Here is a 15,033-nt window from a genome sequence, read left to right as displayed (position 1 = left end):
TATAATTCAAGTATAAAATATTTTTAATTTCAAATTTCAAATTTTTCATCTAATCATTTCAAATTTTCTAAATTTTCAAACAAAATATAAAAACAATTCAATTTTTTCAAATTTCAAAATAAAAATAATATTCTAATAATATTTTAATTTTATAATATTTTTATTCAATATTTTTTTCTCTCATTTCTCAAAACTCAACAAAGTGTATGTTTGAAATTTCGGTTGAAAATATAACTTATAGTTTTAGGACTTATAGCTTATAGTTTAGTAATAAGTTATACTATATATTTTGATTTTTTAAATATTATAACCATATTCCTAAAATTTTAAAAGTTGTAATTATCTTAAAATTGTATGAATATTTTTGCCCACTGACATTTTTTTTTTTAAATTCAAATTACGTTCCGAATTATCTGAAAAAGCGCCAAAATGATATTTTTTCTCAAACATAATTTCTAGGTTATTTGAAATTAAAGAAATAATTTAATATGCAACACTAAAACAACATAATCTTTTTATTAATGAGATTTTAAGGTTATTTAAGTATTTTTTAAGACTCCTAATGCAACTCTAAATAGGTCCAAAACATACCAACTCAAACTATTTCATTATATCTACAAATTTATTATCTCATCTCATTCCCAAAATGAGGCTTAAGTCAATATTTATTAGATTTTTCTGTAGTCCAATTATTTTTCTTAAATGAATATTACTTTTATAAAATTAAATTTTATTTTTAATGCAGTGTTATATGTGTATTGATTGATTATAAGATGGGTTGTTAAAATAGTTATAAGATAATTTTAGGTGCATTATTATATTTTTTTTATGGAATAAGAATACCGCAATCCGATAATAAAAAATACCACAATCCGTGTTTTAATTTAAAATAATAATAATAATAGTTTTTCCTATCACTAATCTAGCGATGGAAGTAACTGAAAAGAACACACAAAAGATAATCAATTGGAAACCATCCAAAAAGAAACTGATTTCTTGGGTAAAATAATAAATTATTAAAAAAATATTTATTATCAAATTAATTATCATCCTCTCATTATTTCCATATCATCTGTTTATAATAAATTATTAAAAAAATAATAGCTTTAGATTGACTCGTTATGTTATATAAAGCATCTAATCTTATCTCATCATTATAAATTTTTCAAATTTTCACAAAAAATATAATAAAAAACTCAACTTTTTTAAATTTTAAAATAAAAAAAATATTAATAAATTATATTCTTATAATATTTTATTCAATTTTCATCTCATCTATGTAATTAAACAAAGTCTTATACTAATCATATCTCTTGACAGGGCAGCGACAATGCCTCTCTTAAAGAACAATTGACCCAAAACAGACACTCCTAGTTACTTTAACTGGTCAGAGAAATTTCATTCTGCAAACTCTTTATTTAGCAGATAAGTAAAAAAATAAGAAGTAAATCTCGACTCAGGATAATGGTTGAAAAGATAATAATGTTTGCGTTTTTGAATTGTGGTAAGGTGATGAAGACAATATTATGTGAAAGAAATGAAATCAAAAGACAAATAGAAAGTCACCGCAATATATTGGAATAGAATAAAAGAATCTGTAGCTGGTCTTTTCCAGGCAAATAAATTTGCAAAACTGAATATAGACAGTACAGTACTACTTAGAGCAGCTAAAGGCAAAAAAGAATCACCAAAACAAGGCATGTTTTAACACCACAATTGTACGTTTATTAATACAAAGTACCGCACGCAGACCAAATGAACGAACTGACTCAGCTCCGATAGAGCATTCAGCGGTATTTACAATTCCCACAAACTTTGTGGTTATCCAAAAATCCAAAGACATCATTTTCTGCACCATGGAAAGCAGCAACTCTGAAAGATTGAGCAAGAGAATAGAAACCCAAATGATCAGTACCGTTAAAACCAAAAAGCACATGAATATATTTATGAAAAATGAGAATCAATGAAAGATAACAAACCTTAGCATTGTCATCAGCATCTTGCATCCGCCGCGTGTTGTTGTATGGAGTTCCATTAGAACCCGGTACCCTTCCCACCCCAGTCTGCCTCTCTTCCCGCACTTTGTTAAAAATGTGAGTAAAACCATCAGCTGATGCAGGGTTGTTCTCATCCCACTCACCAAATTTTGGAACAGCAGCACCTTTTTCAGGCTGCCAGATAGGAACCAAAACAGTTGACAAGGTTTAACAGAAGACTGAATCAGAGTTATATAAGAGTGAACTAACAAATGATTTCACGAAACTAAGTTTCCAGTCTCTGTCAAAATATAAATCACTCCATGATAGCTTGGGAAAAAATGGAAAAACATAGTAGGTTGTTTCAATATTTAAATAGCAAAACTACTTATCAAAAAAAAAAAAATATTTAAATAGCAAAACTATCAGGATTCACATGCCTCAAATAAAAAACAACTAATCACAGTCTGATCTTTCTACTGTCAACGTACAGCAGTCCTCTCATTATTTGTAATATTGTATAGTTGTAGTATTTTAGATTGTAGGCTACACATGACACAGCTAAATATCAGGCGTAATTTAGGGCATCACATGTTAGGTGGTGCTACACACAGTGCTGTCAAGCATCAGACGTAATTGAAGGAATCACATGTTAGGTGGTATTCCCGCTCAAAATAGACAGTACATAGATATGTAAATTTGTTCTATAAAATGGGAGAAAATCCTCTGAAAGGATCATTGAATCCATTTGACATGGTATCAGAGCCTAAGATTGTCTCTCTCGAATTTTTTAGATTTCTCTCTTGTGTTTCATCTATTTCTCTTGTGATTTGGTGTCCTCGGTACCTTTGGTCTTGTGCCTCGGTTGGGTTTGTGCTGTTTCTTTATTTTCTTGGTTCTGTGCTTGATTTCGGCATCTCTTGAGCTTGGTTTCCTGTTTTAGGCAATTTTTTTTCTATCGGCAACTCTTTCTCTGTTTTTCAGCAACTCTGTTTCTCTGTTTTTCAGCAACTCTGCTAGCCGATTATTTTTTTCCTGCAAATCTGTTTCCTGCTGTCGGCAATACTGTTTTTGGCCATTTTCTCATTTCTTTTGCCGTGGAATACAGCTTGAGTACAGGCTGTTAAGCATAGTCAAACACATTGACTATAATTCTTTTTTAGTTTCTGCCGTGGGTCATTGAGTCTTGATAATTATAATCCTTTTCTTTTGTCTTGTCTTGGATTCCATTAGTCTTCCACGTGGCCTTTGTGATATTTATAATTATAATTCATTTAGTCCATTCTTTTTGTCTCGCCCTTTGTGATATTTTTGGCCTTTGTGTGTACCATTTAATTAGTATGGACTTCGCACATTTGTGTACCAAGTTTACGGGTAATAATTATTCTATGTGGGCATTTCAATTTGAATTTTTTATTAAAGAAAAAGATCTTTGGGGTCATATTGACGGCACTGATTGTGCATCCAACCCTGATAAATCCAAAGATTGGGATATGCTTGATGCTAGGATTATGTCTTGGCTTCTTGGCTCGGTTGAGTCACATATTGTCACCCACTTACGACCTCATCGCACCGCTCAATTAATGCGGACTTACTTAAAGAAAGTCTATCATCAAGATAACGGTGCTCGTCGTTTTCAGCTAGATCATACGCATGACAATTGTACCATCCAAGACTATTATTCCGCTATCTTGACTCTTTGGAACGAATATTCTGATTTGGTTACCACAGATGTTCCTGTTGCCTCTCTTTCCACTATTCAAAGTATTCATGAGACTCGTCATTGTGATCAGTTCCTTATGAAACTTCGTCCCGAGTATGAAACCGTTTGCTCTTCTCTTCTGAATCGCTATCCTGTTCCTTCTCTTGAGTTTGTTTTGGTGAGTTATTTCGTGAAGAACAAAGGCTTAGTACTCAAGCTTCTCTAATAGGGTCCGCTCCTGTAGCTTATGCTGCTCAACGACGAGGACCACTTGCATATTCTAGCACCTTACAGTATTTCTGCTGTAGGGAACATGAGCATATTGCTGCTAATTATCCTAAGAAATATTATTCTTATTGCAAGAAGAAGGGTCACATTATCAAAGACTGTCGTATTCGCCCCCAAAATCGTCAGGCCTAAGCATTTCAGACTTCTGTTATTGTTCCTCCCGTCGGGACTTCTGTAGCACATGGCTCTTTCTCAAGTGCTTCCTCTTATCCTGCACCTCCCGCAAAAAATTAATGCACACCAGAAATGGTGCAACAGATGCTAATTTCGGCATTATCTGCAATGTGGTTTCAAGGTAAAAATTATACTAAACTTTGGTATGTAGACTCGGGTGCTTCTAATCACATGACGAATACTGCCAGTGCTCTATGTCATGTGCAGCCCTATGCTGGTCAATCTGTCATTCAGACTGCCAATGACAATTCTTTGCCCATCGCTACTGTCGGAGATGTCTCTTCCAAATTTATTGATGTGTTTCTTGCCCCTCAACTTTCCACAAATCTTATTTCTGTTGGTCAATTAGTTGATAATAATTGTATTATTAATTTTTTTGGTAATGGTTGTGTTGTGTAGGACCAGGTAACGGGGGAGCCGATCGCGAAGGGACCTAAAGTGGGGCGCTTGTTTCCATTATTTTTACCTGTTCCAGCACTTTCTTCAGTCTCGTCAATTAAGTCTTTTGCTTGTAATAATGTTCCTGATCTGAGTGTGGTGTGGCATCGTCGTTTAGGTCATCCTAGCACTCAAATTTTCTCTCATGTCTTGCACTCGGGTTTTCTTGATAATAAAATACATTCCTCTTTATCTCTTAGAGTGTGATTCTTGTAAATTTGGTAAAAGTAAAATTCTTCCATTTCCTTTGAATGCTAGTAGAGCTTCTCACTGCTTCGATCTCATCGATAGTGATGTTTGGGGACCTTCCCCGGTTAGTTCACCTGAAAAATTTAAATATTATGTGACTTTTATTGATGATTATAGCATATTCACTTGGGTTTATTTTCTTCGCTCTAAATCTGAAATTTTTCAAACTTTCACTAAGTTTTTAGTGTATGTTGACAATCAATTTTCTGGAACTATTAAGACATTATGCACAGATTCTGATGGTGAATATTTGTCTACTGAGTTTCAGGCATTCTTGGCTTCTACAGGTATTATTCATCAACGTACATGTCCTGCTACTCCCCAACAGAATGGAGTAGCCGAATATAAAAATCGTCATCTTCTTAATGTGGTACATACTCTTTTATTAGAATCCTCTGTTCCATCCATGTTCTGGGTTGAGGCTTTGAAAACTGCTACTCACTTGATTAATCGATTACCGTCCCAAGTTTTACACATGGAGTCTCCCTATTTCTACTTGTTTGCTACACAACCTAGTTATGAGAATCTTCGTATTTTTGGATGTGTATGTTTTGTTCATTTACCTTCTCATGAGTGATATAAATTATCTGCTCAATCTGTTAGATGTGCATTCTTGGGATATAATGTATGTCAAAAGGGATTTGTTTGCTATGATCCTACTTTACATCGTACACGCATTTCTAGGAATGTTATTTTCTTTGAAAATCAACATTTCTTTCCTGTGTCATCTGTGCTCTCTTCTTCTACTGTGATCCTCCCATCTTTTGAGCAACAGTTTTTAAATCTTCATCAAATCAACTCTCGCTTTAAACCAGTCTTATGTATACAAGACGCTCCCGCCCACAGTCTCTTCCAGTGGCTCAACCAATATCTGATCCCACCATGCACCAAAATCAGTCCATTACAGTAGCTTCAGAGCACCCGGCACGTTGCTCCTCTCGAGTATCTGTACCTCCGGATAGGTATGGGTGGTTTGCTTCTGCTCTTACTACTACATTGTCCAATTTTAATATTCCCACATGCTACTCACATGCTGTCAAGCATGATTGTTGGCTACAAGCTATGCAGGAAGAAATTACTGCTCTAGAGGCCAATCACACCTGGGACATTGCACCCTGTCCTTCCACCATAGTTCCTCTGGGTTGTAAATGGGTTTACTCCATTAAAGTTAAATTTGATGGGAGTTTGGATTGTTATAAAGCTCGACTTGTTGCACTTAGAAATAATCAAGAATATGGTGTCAATTATGAAGAAACCTTTGTCCCTGTGGCTAAGATGACCACTGTTCGTACAATTTAGCTCTTGCTGCTTCCAATGATTGGCCATTATATCAGATGGATGTTAAGAATGCTTTTCTTCACGGGGATCTTAAAGAATGTATTTATATGAAACCACCCCCGAGTTTGGAACCCTCTCCAAACTCACATGTGTGTAAGCTTCGTTGCTCTCTTTATGGTCTCAAACAAGCTCCAAGGGCCTGGTTTGATAAATTTCGAACTAATTTATTAGAATTCTCATTCAAGCAGAGCAAGTATGACACTTCCTTGTTTCTTCGGAAATCATATATGGGTATTGTTGTGCTATTAGTTTATGTTGATGATATTGTGATTACTGGTTCCGATTCTGTTTTACTTGGTCAGCTCAAGAGTCATCTCTCAGGGTCCTTTCATATGAAAGATCTTGGATCTCTCACATATTTTCTTGGTCTTGAGGTGCATCGTAGTCCCTCTGGTATTTCACTCAATCAACATAAGTATGCTAGTGACTTGGTGGCTACAGCTGGCCTACAGGAGGCTACTTCTGTTGATACTCCCATGGAATTAAATGTCAAGCTTCGCAAAGAGGAGGGTGACTTACTTGCTGATCCCAGTTTATATCGGAAGTTGGTGGGTAGCCTTGTTTATCTCACCCTTACTAGACCGGACATTTCTTTTGCTTTACAGCAAGTCAGTCAATTTCTTCAGACTCCTCGTCACCTTCATTTCACTGCTGTTCGTAGGATCATACGCTATGTTCAGGGCACTTCTACCCGTGGTTTATTCTTCCCGGCCGGCAATTCGACTCGTCTTACTGCTTATAGTGATGCTGATTGGGCTGGTTGTGCGGATACACGTCGCTCCATCACTGGTTGGTGTGTGTTCTTAGATGATGCATTAATCTCTTGGAAAAGTAAGAAGCAAGACAGAGTTTCTAAGTCATCTACAGAATCTGAATACCAAGCGATGTCTTTAGCTTGTTCTAAAATTATTTGGCTTCGAGGTATGCTTACTGAGTTAGATTTTTCTGAGAACAATCCGACGCCTCTACATGCCGACAATACGAGTGCTATTCAGATCACAGTCAATCCAGTCCATCATGAGTGCACGAAGCATATTGAAGTAGATTGTCACTCTATTCGTGAAGCATTTGAAGCTCGTGTTATCACTCTTCCACATATTTTCACTGAACTACAGATTGCTGATATCTTCACCAAGGCTCTCACTCGTCATCAACATTGCTTCCTAAGTAGCAAATTGATGCTTGTTGATCAACCCGCATCAATTTGAGGGGGGCTGTCAACGTACAACAGTCCTCTCATTATTTGTAATATTGTATAGTTGTAGTATTTTAGATTGTAGGCTACACATGACACTGCTAAATATCAGGCGTAATTTAGGGCCTCACATGTTAGGTGGTGCTACACACAGTGCTGTCAAGCATCAGACGTAATTGAAGAAATCACATGTTAGGTGGTATTCCCGCTCAAAATAGACAGTACATAGCCATGTAAATTTGTTCTATAAAATGGGAAGAAATCCTATGAAAGGATCATTGAATCCATTTGACATCTACCACACCATGACTAAGCACAACACAATCCATTCCCATGAAAGAGCTTCTGGAAGACAAAGGCAACTTGAAAGGCAGCCTTTTTTGTATGGATGGCTTCTTTGGTGAAGATCCTCACTCTAGACAACTTGAGGATACGTTGAATCATAGTCATGGATTGGTTTTGTACGTGCAAGTAGAGCAGAGAGTCCGTCAACCACCTATTACTTCATTGTGAGATTGCCATGGCTTTATGGAATGAAGTCTTTGCTCAGTTGGGACTAGCTTGGGTGATGCCGAGAAGGGTAAGAGATCTTCTAGCTTCTTGAAGAGACATTCGGGGAAACTCTCAAATTGCACCAATATGGAAGATGGTCCCAACATGTCTATGGTGGTGCATTTGGAGGGAGAGGAATGCAAGATGTTTTGAAGATCCAGAACAATCAATGGATGAGCTTGGAAACTTATTTTTCAGTACTTTACTACATTGGTTGATTGTAATTGATTTTCATGGCAAGATCTTCCATGAATTTATTGTATTTCTAAACTAGCACGCTTAGGCGATGCTCTTGTATATGTCCCGTATACTTGGGCTATTGCCTACACTTTTGATCAATATATATTTGTTTATCGATCAAAAAAATGTTTTTAAGAAAAAACATTTCCCTCTATACTCAGAAGAAACAACGCTAGATAGTTTAAGAGGTAAATTGAGTTTACCCTCAACTTATTTCTTGAGAAAATAACTTCCTGCAAAATTAAACTACTTCTAGAAATCTACTTGCCAATTCATATCATTCCTTTCTTTCCTTTTCAGCTAGCATAAAAATGATCAAATGTACATTTTCTAGTTTATTATATTTATGGCAGAAAAATTATGAGAGGAAGAAAACTTACTGTTTCATCACCTCGAGTCTCTGGTTTTCGGTATCTTCCAGGAGTACCATGGCTACTATCATATGACTTTCCTTCTGAAGTGTATGAACTGACCCCACCATCTCTCACTGGGACCTTTGCATGGCTGTGGAGTGGTGAACGCTCAACACTGTACTCAGATCCAATGCTGTGCCTTGCAGGTCTTCTATGGGTTTCACGGCCTCCATGAGCTCTGCTGCCTGTATTATCATGATGGGCTGGAGAACCGGTGAACTGCCTGACATCACCATCATCCCTGCTCCGCCGTTCATGTGTTGATCTTCCAGCTCCCTCTCTTACTGGTTCCTCGGTTTCAGCTCTGGCAGCAGGACCATGAGATGAAGATGAATTATCAGAAACTAAATCAGGATTCTCTTCAGGGTCATTTGGATTTATCATCTTGGTCCCACCTCGACCCTTGCGAGCTTTATCAAAATAGGCCGTGTAAGGAACATTCTCTTCACTTTCCCAATTGCCAAATTTCGGTACATGTGAACGTTGCTGCAACGTTAAAAACATGCTTCTAACATTATATTATGACATCATTAGCAACAACATTATAGAAAACAGCAGTATGCTGTTAGGATATAAAAGCCAATTTATAGTGCTTGTAGAAAGAGCTTTCTTGTTGACCACCTAATAATAATCAACATTAAAAAAACAAATAAAAAAAACTTCATTTACAAATATGAAAACAGTTCCCTGACATGCAATAAACCTCGGATTATCTCGTTAAACATTGAGAAAGCACTACCATAAGCAGTACATTAACAGTGGATGCACATTATAGATTGAAATATTCATCATTAGAACTGCAAAAAAGATTGTAACATTATAATACCAAGAAACCAAATTGCATGATGCCATATAGCTGTTGCCAAGTTTTAGACATGTCGTACATCCAGAGGCATGTAAAATTGGTATCTACACAACTTCAGCATATGATCACTGCAGTATATTCCCCCCAAAAAATATAGAGGAATAGAAGTTTCTATGATTTACTAGTTTGCTGCTGGTATTTTTTCATTAGAACAAAGTGCTACTAGGATAAGGCAGACAGAGTTTTAACTATGTCAAAGCTACTCTTTCAATTTCATTAATAATATACATCACTGATATTGTCGGTGAGTTCTTCTATTATATAATGGTGAGAGTCAAGACTTCATTATACTCTAACCAAGAGTGTCAGACTCCTAGAAGGTCCAGGTCAGACTCAAGGATTCCATTCCTTCTTCTTCCTCTTCCTCTATATTTCCTCAAATTTTGAACTAAACCTGTAACACCCCGTTTCCCAGGTTTAAGAATAAAATCACATTTAAAAATTATTGAGAAAGCCGGAGTGCTACTACTGAACCTGACTTAAAAATATTTTCTTTTATTTTGAAGGAATCGCCAACTCCAAGTACAAATAGTCTTTATAATAAATAAAGTCGTTTTAAATTAAAATATTGAAATCATAAATGAGAGTGTGCGGAAGCATTTACTAAAATTTCTCAAAATCCGTGCCATAAAAATCATAACTTAAAATCTCTATATACGATCTAGGCCACTATCACGCCTCCTTAGACTAAGCCCCGTCTTGCAGCTCTACCTTCATAAATATTCTGATCTGAGGTGGTTTAAAAAAATAAAAACAAACTAAAATAAGTCGATAACTCAGTAAGAAACTCATCATAACGTAAACATACTTAAAATAAGATTTTTCATAAAATATTTCATACTGAGAACTTAAAATCATGACTGATCATACTGATGCTTATGCTATGCATGACTGATTTATTTGAATTAACTGACTAATTTGATTTATCTGACTTGTCTAGCTGGCCATTGTGGCCAACACACTTAACACTGTATGCAAGGTTATACACTAACTTTCTTTGCTGCAGCAAAGGAAGCAGACTGTGCAATACTCTGGCGTGCTACGGTGGACCACGCTTGAATCCGTGGCTTGCACGCCCACCCTAACACTGCATTGGTACCATGCATTTGAATGACCATCTGATTAACTGTTATGAGCTTATCTTACACTTGATCTTCTTCTTTTTTATAAGTATCTCACACTTTATCTTATGAAAGCTTACTTGTCTATGCAACGTGAGATGCAGGAGATGCATAATACATACATAACTATAACATGCAAAATGAAACATAGTGAATGATGTGCTTGCAAATATCATGACTTGCGTGGTACGTAAACACTAGCTTCAAAAGAACTGGCTTTAATAATAATAATATATATATAACTAGCTAATGTATGCTAATCCTAATTTATGATCAAGCTACTTACCTTGTAGTGTTGCTTCCTAAAATTTTCGACAAAAAATCTATCACGGTGCTAGACTAGGAGGTTTATGGTTTTTTTCCAAATAACACGCAAAAGGAAGATATTTAATATTTATAGAGAGATTTGGAAGAGAGTAACAACCAGTTTGAGTTGGACTCAGTTAAAGAGTTTTAACATAAAGACGACTTGTAGAGTTGTATCCCTGTTGGAATAGGATGCTGACAAGTTCGAGTTTGAGTTCGACTCAATCACGATCATTTAAGAAAGAGTCTGAATTTAAAAACATGATCTATCTAGTAGTTCATTCAATGTAGAATTGACAGTGACTGAGATTGTGTAGAGAACTTCAATCAACGATGAGTTTAAATTGAAATAAATTTCTAATAGTCAATATTTAAATTCTAAAATGAGTCTAACTCATTTAATAAATAATAAATGAGATTTAACCTAGTTATTGAGCTAAATTAAAATACCTAATCAACCTCAAAAATTTATCCCTCGTGGGCTTATCCAATATGGCCCGTTAAATATAATTTAGGCCCAATAAAAATCATCAATATTCCAAACTTAATTGAAAGTTGAAATACCTCACCTAATTAATTGTCATCCTATATTGCTCAGGCTATCTTCATAAATATTCTTTGATGTCTAACAATAAGAAAACACACTAATAATATGGTTGTCCTTCAGACCTCTTCCAATAGTTCCCTTTAGAAAACCAAAAAACATTCCCAAGTAACTAATAGTCAATCAACAAGAAAATGAATTAATAAATAACCGTTAAACTCATCGAGTTTACTGCTCAAGACTTAGCGAGACTCTGCTGAGACGGAACTAATCTGGGTTTCAACAGTTTTCACTAAACTTTCTTGACCATCCAAAGAATGAGGTAAGGGATGGTGGCTCGATAAAGAGCACCAAGTTGTGCACTGCAAAGTGAAAATACTGATAACACTCGGACTTTCACAGCATTCACTAGTATCAAGCTCAAATTTGTTCAAAATTATTATTAGGCATATGCTTTGTTGGCACAGAATTAAGATAGATCACTCCAATTGTGTTATTTCTCAGCACAACCAATATCTTATAGAGGCATCCTTGTCACCTTAACCCAAACAGTACCAGAGTGAAGATACCAGCAGATATGTATTAGCTAACGACTATCAAATTATACCATAGGACTAACCATACAATGAACTAATAATCACAAGTTCTCCACCACTGAGTTTTAGAGCAAATAAATGATGAGATATAACAAAGGTCTGCTCCCATTCTGTATGAAACACAACATTACACAAAATGATGGAATAGAATATTATTCTTGTTTACAAGTTTTAAGTTAAAAGAATTTTCTTGTTTATCTTTAGTATTTGTGGACAACATCATTTATAACCAAAAAGTGGTACTTTAAATCATGAAAGGAAACAGGGACCAATTAAAAACAAATATGGTGAACTTAGTGGGTCTATAGCGTAGGGTGAAACTTTGTCCTCCCCATTCTCTAAAAAAATGGGTGTAAAGCAATTGACTAAGTTTGTCAGGCTTTGCCCTATCCGCTAGAGATCCTAACCAAGGTTTAAATATATAACACTTTATTTCCAGTAGAAGGTTCCGATCCAGCTCTTGACTCATAAACTAAGAAATATATCAGTATTAGTACCACAAAGTCCGGTCCTGATGAAAAGGGAGTGGCAGCGCTTTTCCTCATTAACATAGGACATGACGCTTCAATTTAGGGGGAAACATAGCAGAGTACATGGAACAGTACTTCCCATGACCAACGGGTTAAGAAGTATGAAATATGTATACCATATGCATACACGCACCATAATTCCTTAGAATACGATCATTGTATAAAAACCTGACACAAAAATGTCCCACACTGTAAATTCATTTGGACAACCAAAATATGATGTCAACCACATCCGACTCAAAATTGATGATCGATTCAACCTGAGTTTCAATTTCCAAGAACGAAACAGCAACAACCACAAGTGTAATTAACAACTCATCCAAAGAAATCAAACTAGACCGCTTGACAACATGGCTACTTTCTTAAACAAAATTACGCAGAGAAAGAAGCCTACATAAATCAACTAAGCAAGCGCATCAAGCAACAACTCAAGACACTCAAACTGCCGATTGCATTTGTCCCCTTTTTAATTTAATTCAGACACACTCATCATTCAAGCAAGAGTTCAAAAACTCTTTCTTTTTTATAAGGGAGTGCAGAATTCGAACTTTAACTTTCCAACATCATATCTCGGCTGAAATAGTTTATTGTGAGACAAAGCACCGGTGTTTGGTTATCTGTTTAGTCCATATTTTCCAAACAAACAGAAAAGGTAAAAACCAAGCAAAACAAAACCAGATGGACTGAATCCCCAATTTTGCTAATGCTTCTTGATTCGCAAGTAAATTATACAAATCGCAGATCTCTCATCAGAACATAACGAAATGATTCAAACCCAGAAAAGAATCTGCATATGCTGTACTGGGTTGTTAATTTGGCAAACGAGGAAACAGATAAAAACACTAAAAACTCCGTTCAACTAAGCCGACTTCAAAACATAATACAAAAAACCCAGACAATCAATTTGTTTCTTTCCCTCAGTTTTCTCGGCAACCAAGCAGAAAAGCAATACATTCCCGACAAAAAGAGAAATTGCATGAAAGAGAAAGCGAGTGACAGAGAGAGAGAAAGAGGAGGAAAAAATAGAGGTAAGCTTACAGCCATTGCACTGCCCACGGAGCTTGGAACGGAAAAACAAGATTTTTCAAGAGATTCAACTGCTAAGATCAAACCCACCGCAGTTATTCAGACAACCAAGCTGACCCAGAGAGAAAAATATAGAGAGAGCTAGAGAGAGAGAGAGAGAGAGAGAGATGAGAGAGTTTTAAAGAGGAGTTTAATCAACCATTGACCGACGCCACCGGTCATATTTGACCATTCTCATCCTCCCTGTACGAACTACAAAGCTCTCTCAAATGTCTCTCTGCAGTCTGCGTCAGACTCTCACCCCACCGCTGGCGTCAAAGAAATTTTAACTGCTTCAAGCCAGAGGACATCAAAGTTGACCGTCCAATTAAAAGTCTCTCTGGCGTGTAAAGCGTAAAAATTGAAAATAAAAAATTGTCAATGACCGCTAAATTTTCCACAAATTCTCCGCTTCCGTTTGAGGTAGTTGAGCTTTCGATTGGAAGGGATTGGAAGGGCGTAGAGAGAAGCGAATATGGTGACTAGGGAGGTCTGAGTTAACGCCGTTACTGTTAATGGCGGCTGAATTAAGCATCCATTGAAGGACCCTTGTAAAGCTGTTATTGTCTTCTTCCATTTAAATGGGTCCTCCTCTGTTTTGTTTGCTTCTCCTGCAACCATTTATTTTCTGCCACCCACCTTCCATTATTATGAATTTAAATCAGGCTTTTCTTCTTCTTCTTTTTCTCACAATTTCTTACTTCCACTTCCATTAAATTAAACCAATTTTCTTCAACTAACTTTCTTTTTTTTTTGTTTTTTCTTCAACTAATTTATATAATCATTAGGAAAATATTTACTGATTTCTTTGTAAATATTATAATTTTTCCTTTCAAATTCGAGATTAAGAGAAATGGTGAATATACAAGTGTTATATAATTATTTTTTAAAAAATAAATAAATATATAATTTATATAAAAAATTAATTTTTAATAATATATATTTTTAAAATAATTGTATAATTATTACAATTTTACAACTATACGTAATATTATTTAAAAATTAAAAAAAATAATCCTTGTTTAATATATATAAATAAATCAAATCCTTTAAACGTTGACCAAATTCAAAGCCTCTGGGATCAGAAAAGTTTTTGCCCCACCCATAAATAATGAATTGAAAAGGTTTTATTTCTTAAAAAAGTAGATTATTTCTCGAAATTCTAATTTAAAAAAAAAATAAATAAATAAAAGGAAAGGAAAGGAAAGGTGAGAGGTGGTCAAAAGTTGAAAGACGCACAACTATTAATTTTAATTTAATAATCAGGCTTCAATAATGTGAATTACGTACTTCGAACATTCCATCCATCGTATATAGCCGGCAACCTTTTTCTTTTTATTTTTTATTTTTATTCTCCATGTACCAAGCATTATAATAACAATACAATATTATGTATACAAAATAGAATAATCTATAATCGGAGCAAGAACTTCAAGTTAAC

At 35.3% G+C, this 15,033-nt stretch overlaps 1 protein-coding gene across 2 annotated transcripts; it reads right to left on the bottom strand.

Annotated features, from left to right (window-relative positions):
- Positions 1 to 1,553: 1,553 nt before the first annotated feature.
- On the bottom strand, positions 1,554 to 14,086 carry LOC122297602 (RPM1-interacting protein 4). 2 transcript variants are annotated; one of them, XM_043107720.1, is made up of 4 exons: positions 13,566 to 14,086; positions 8,533 to 9,051; positions 1,980 to 2,171; positions 1,554 to 1,872 (listed from the first exon to the last, which is right to left on the bottom strand). In XM_043107720.1, the coding sequence occupies exons 1-4, from the start codon at positions 13,569 to 13,571 to the stop codon at positions 1,843 to 1,845; spliced, it is 747 nt and encodes a 248-aa protein (XP_042963654.1). In that variant the 5' UTR covers positions 13,572 to 14,086; the 3' UTR covers positions 1,554 to 1,842. The 2 variants fall into 2 exon arrangements, with proteins under 2 accessions (XP_042963654.1, XP_042963647.1); XM_043107713.1 differs by lacking the exon at positions 13,566 to 14,086 and adding an exon at positions 12,495 to 13,011.
- Positions 14,087 to 15,033: the final 947 nt, after the last annotated feature.

The sequence above is a fragment of the Carya illinoinensis genome, chromosome 2 (genome assembly GCF_018687715.1).
Source record: "Carya illinoinensis cultivar Pawnee chromosome 2, C.illinoinensisPawnee_v1, whole genome shotgun sequence".
In the NCBI taxonomy this organism is placed as follows: domain Eukaryota; kingdom Viridiplantae; phylum Streptophyta; class Magnoliopsida; order Fagales; family Juglandaceae; genus Carya; species Carya illinoinensis.
This window is presented reverse-complemented; position numbering and strand designations above follow the sequence as displayed.

Coding starts and splice junctions, on each gene's coding strand:
- LOC122297602 (XM_043107713.1), bottom strand. CDS start 12,548: ATGTTAATGAGGAAAAGCGCTGCCACTCCCTTTTCATCAGGACCGGAC. Junction 9,052..12,494: donor CATCAGGACCGGACTTTGTG/GTACTAATACTG, acceptor TTAACGTTGCAG/CAACGTTCACATGTACCGAA. Junction 2,172..8,532: donor AGACTCGAGGTGATGAAACA/GTAAGTTTTCTT, acceptor CCTATCTGGCAG/CCTGAAAAAGGTGCTGCTGT.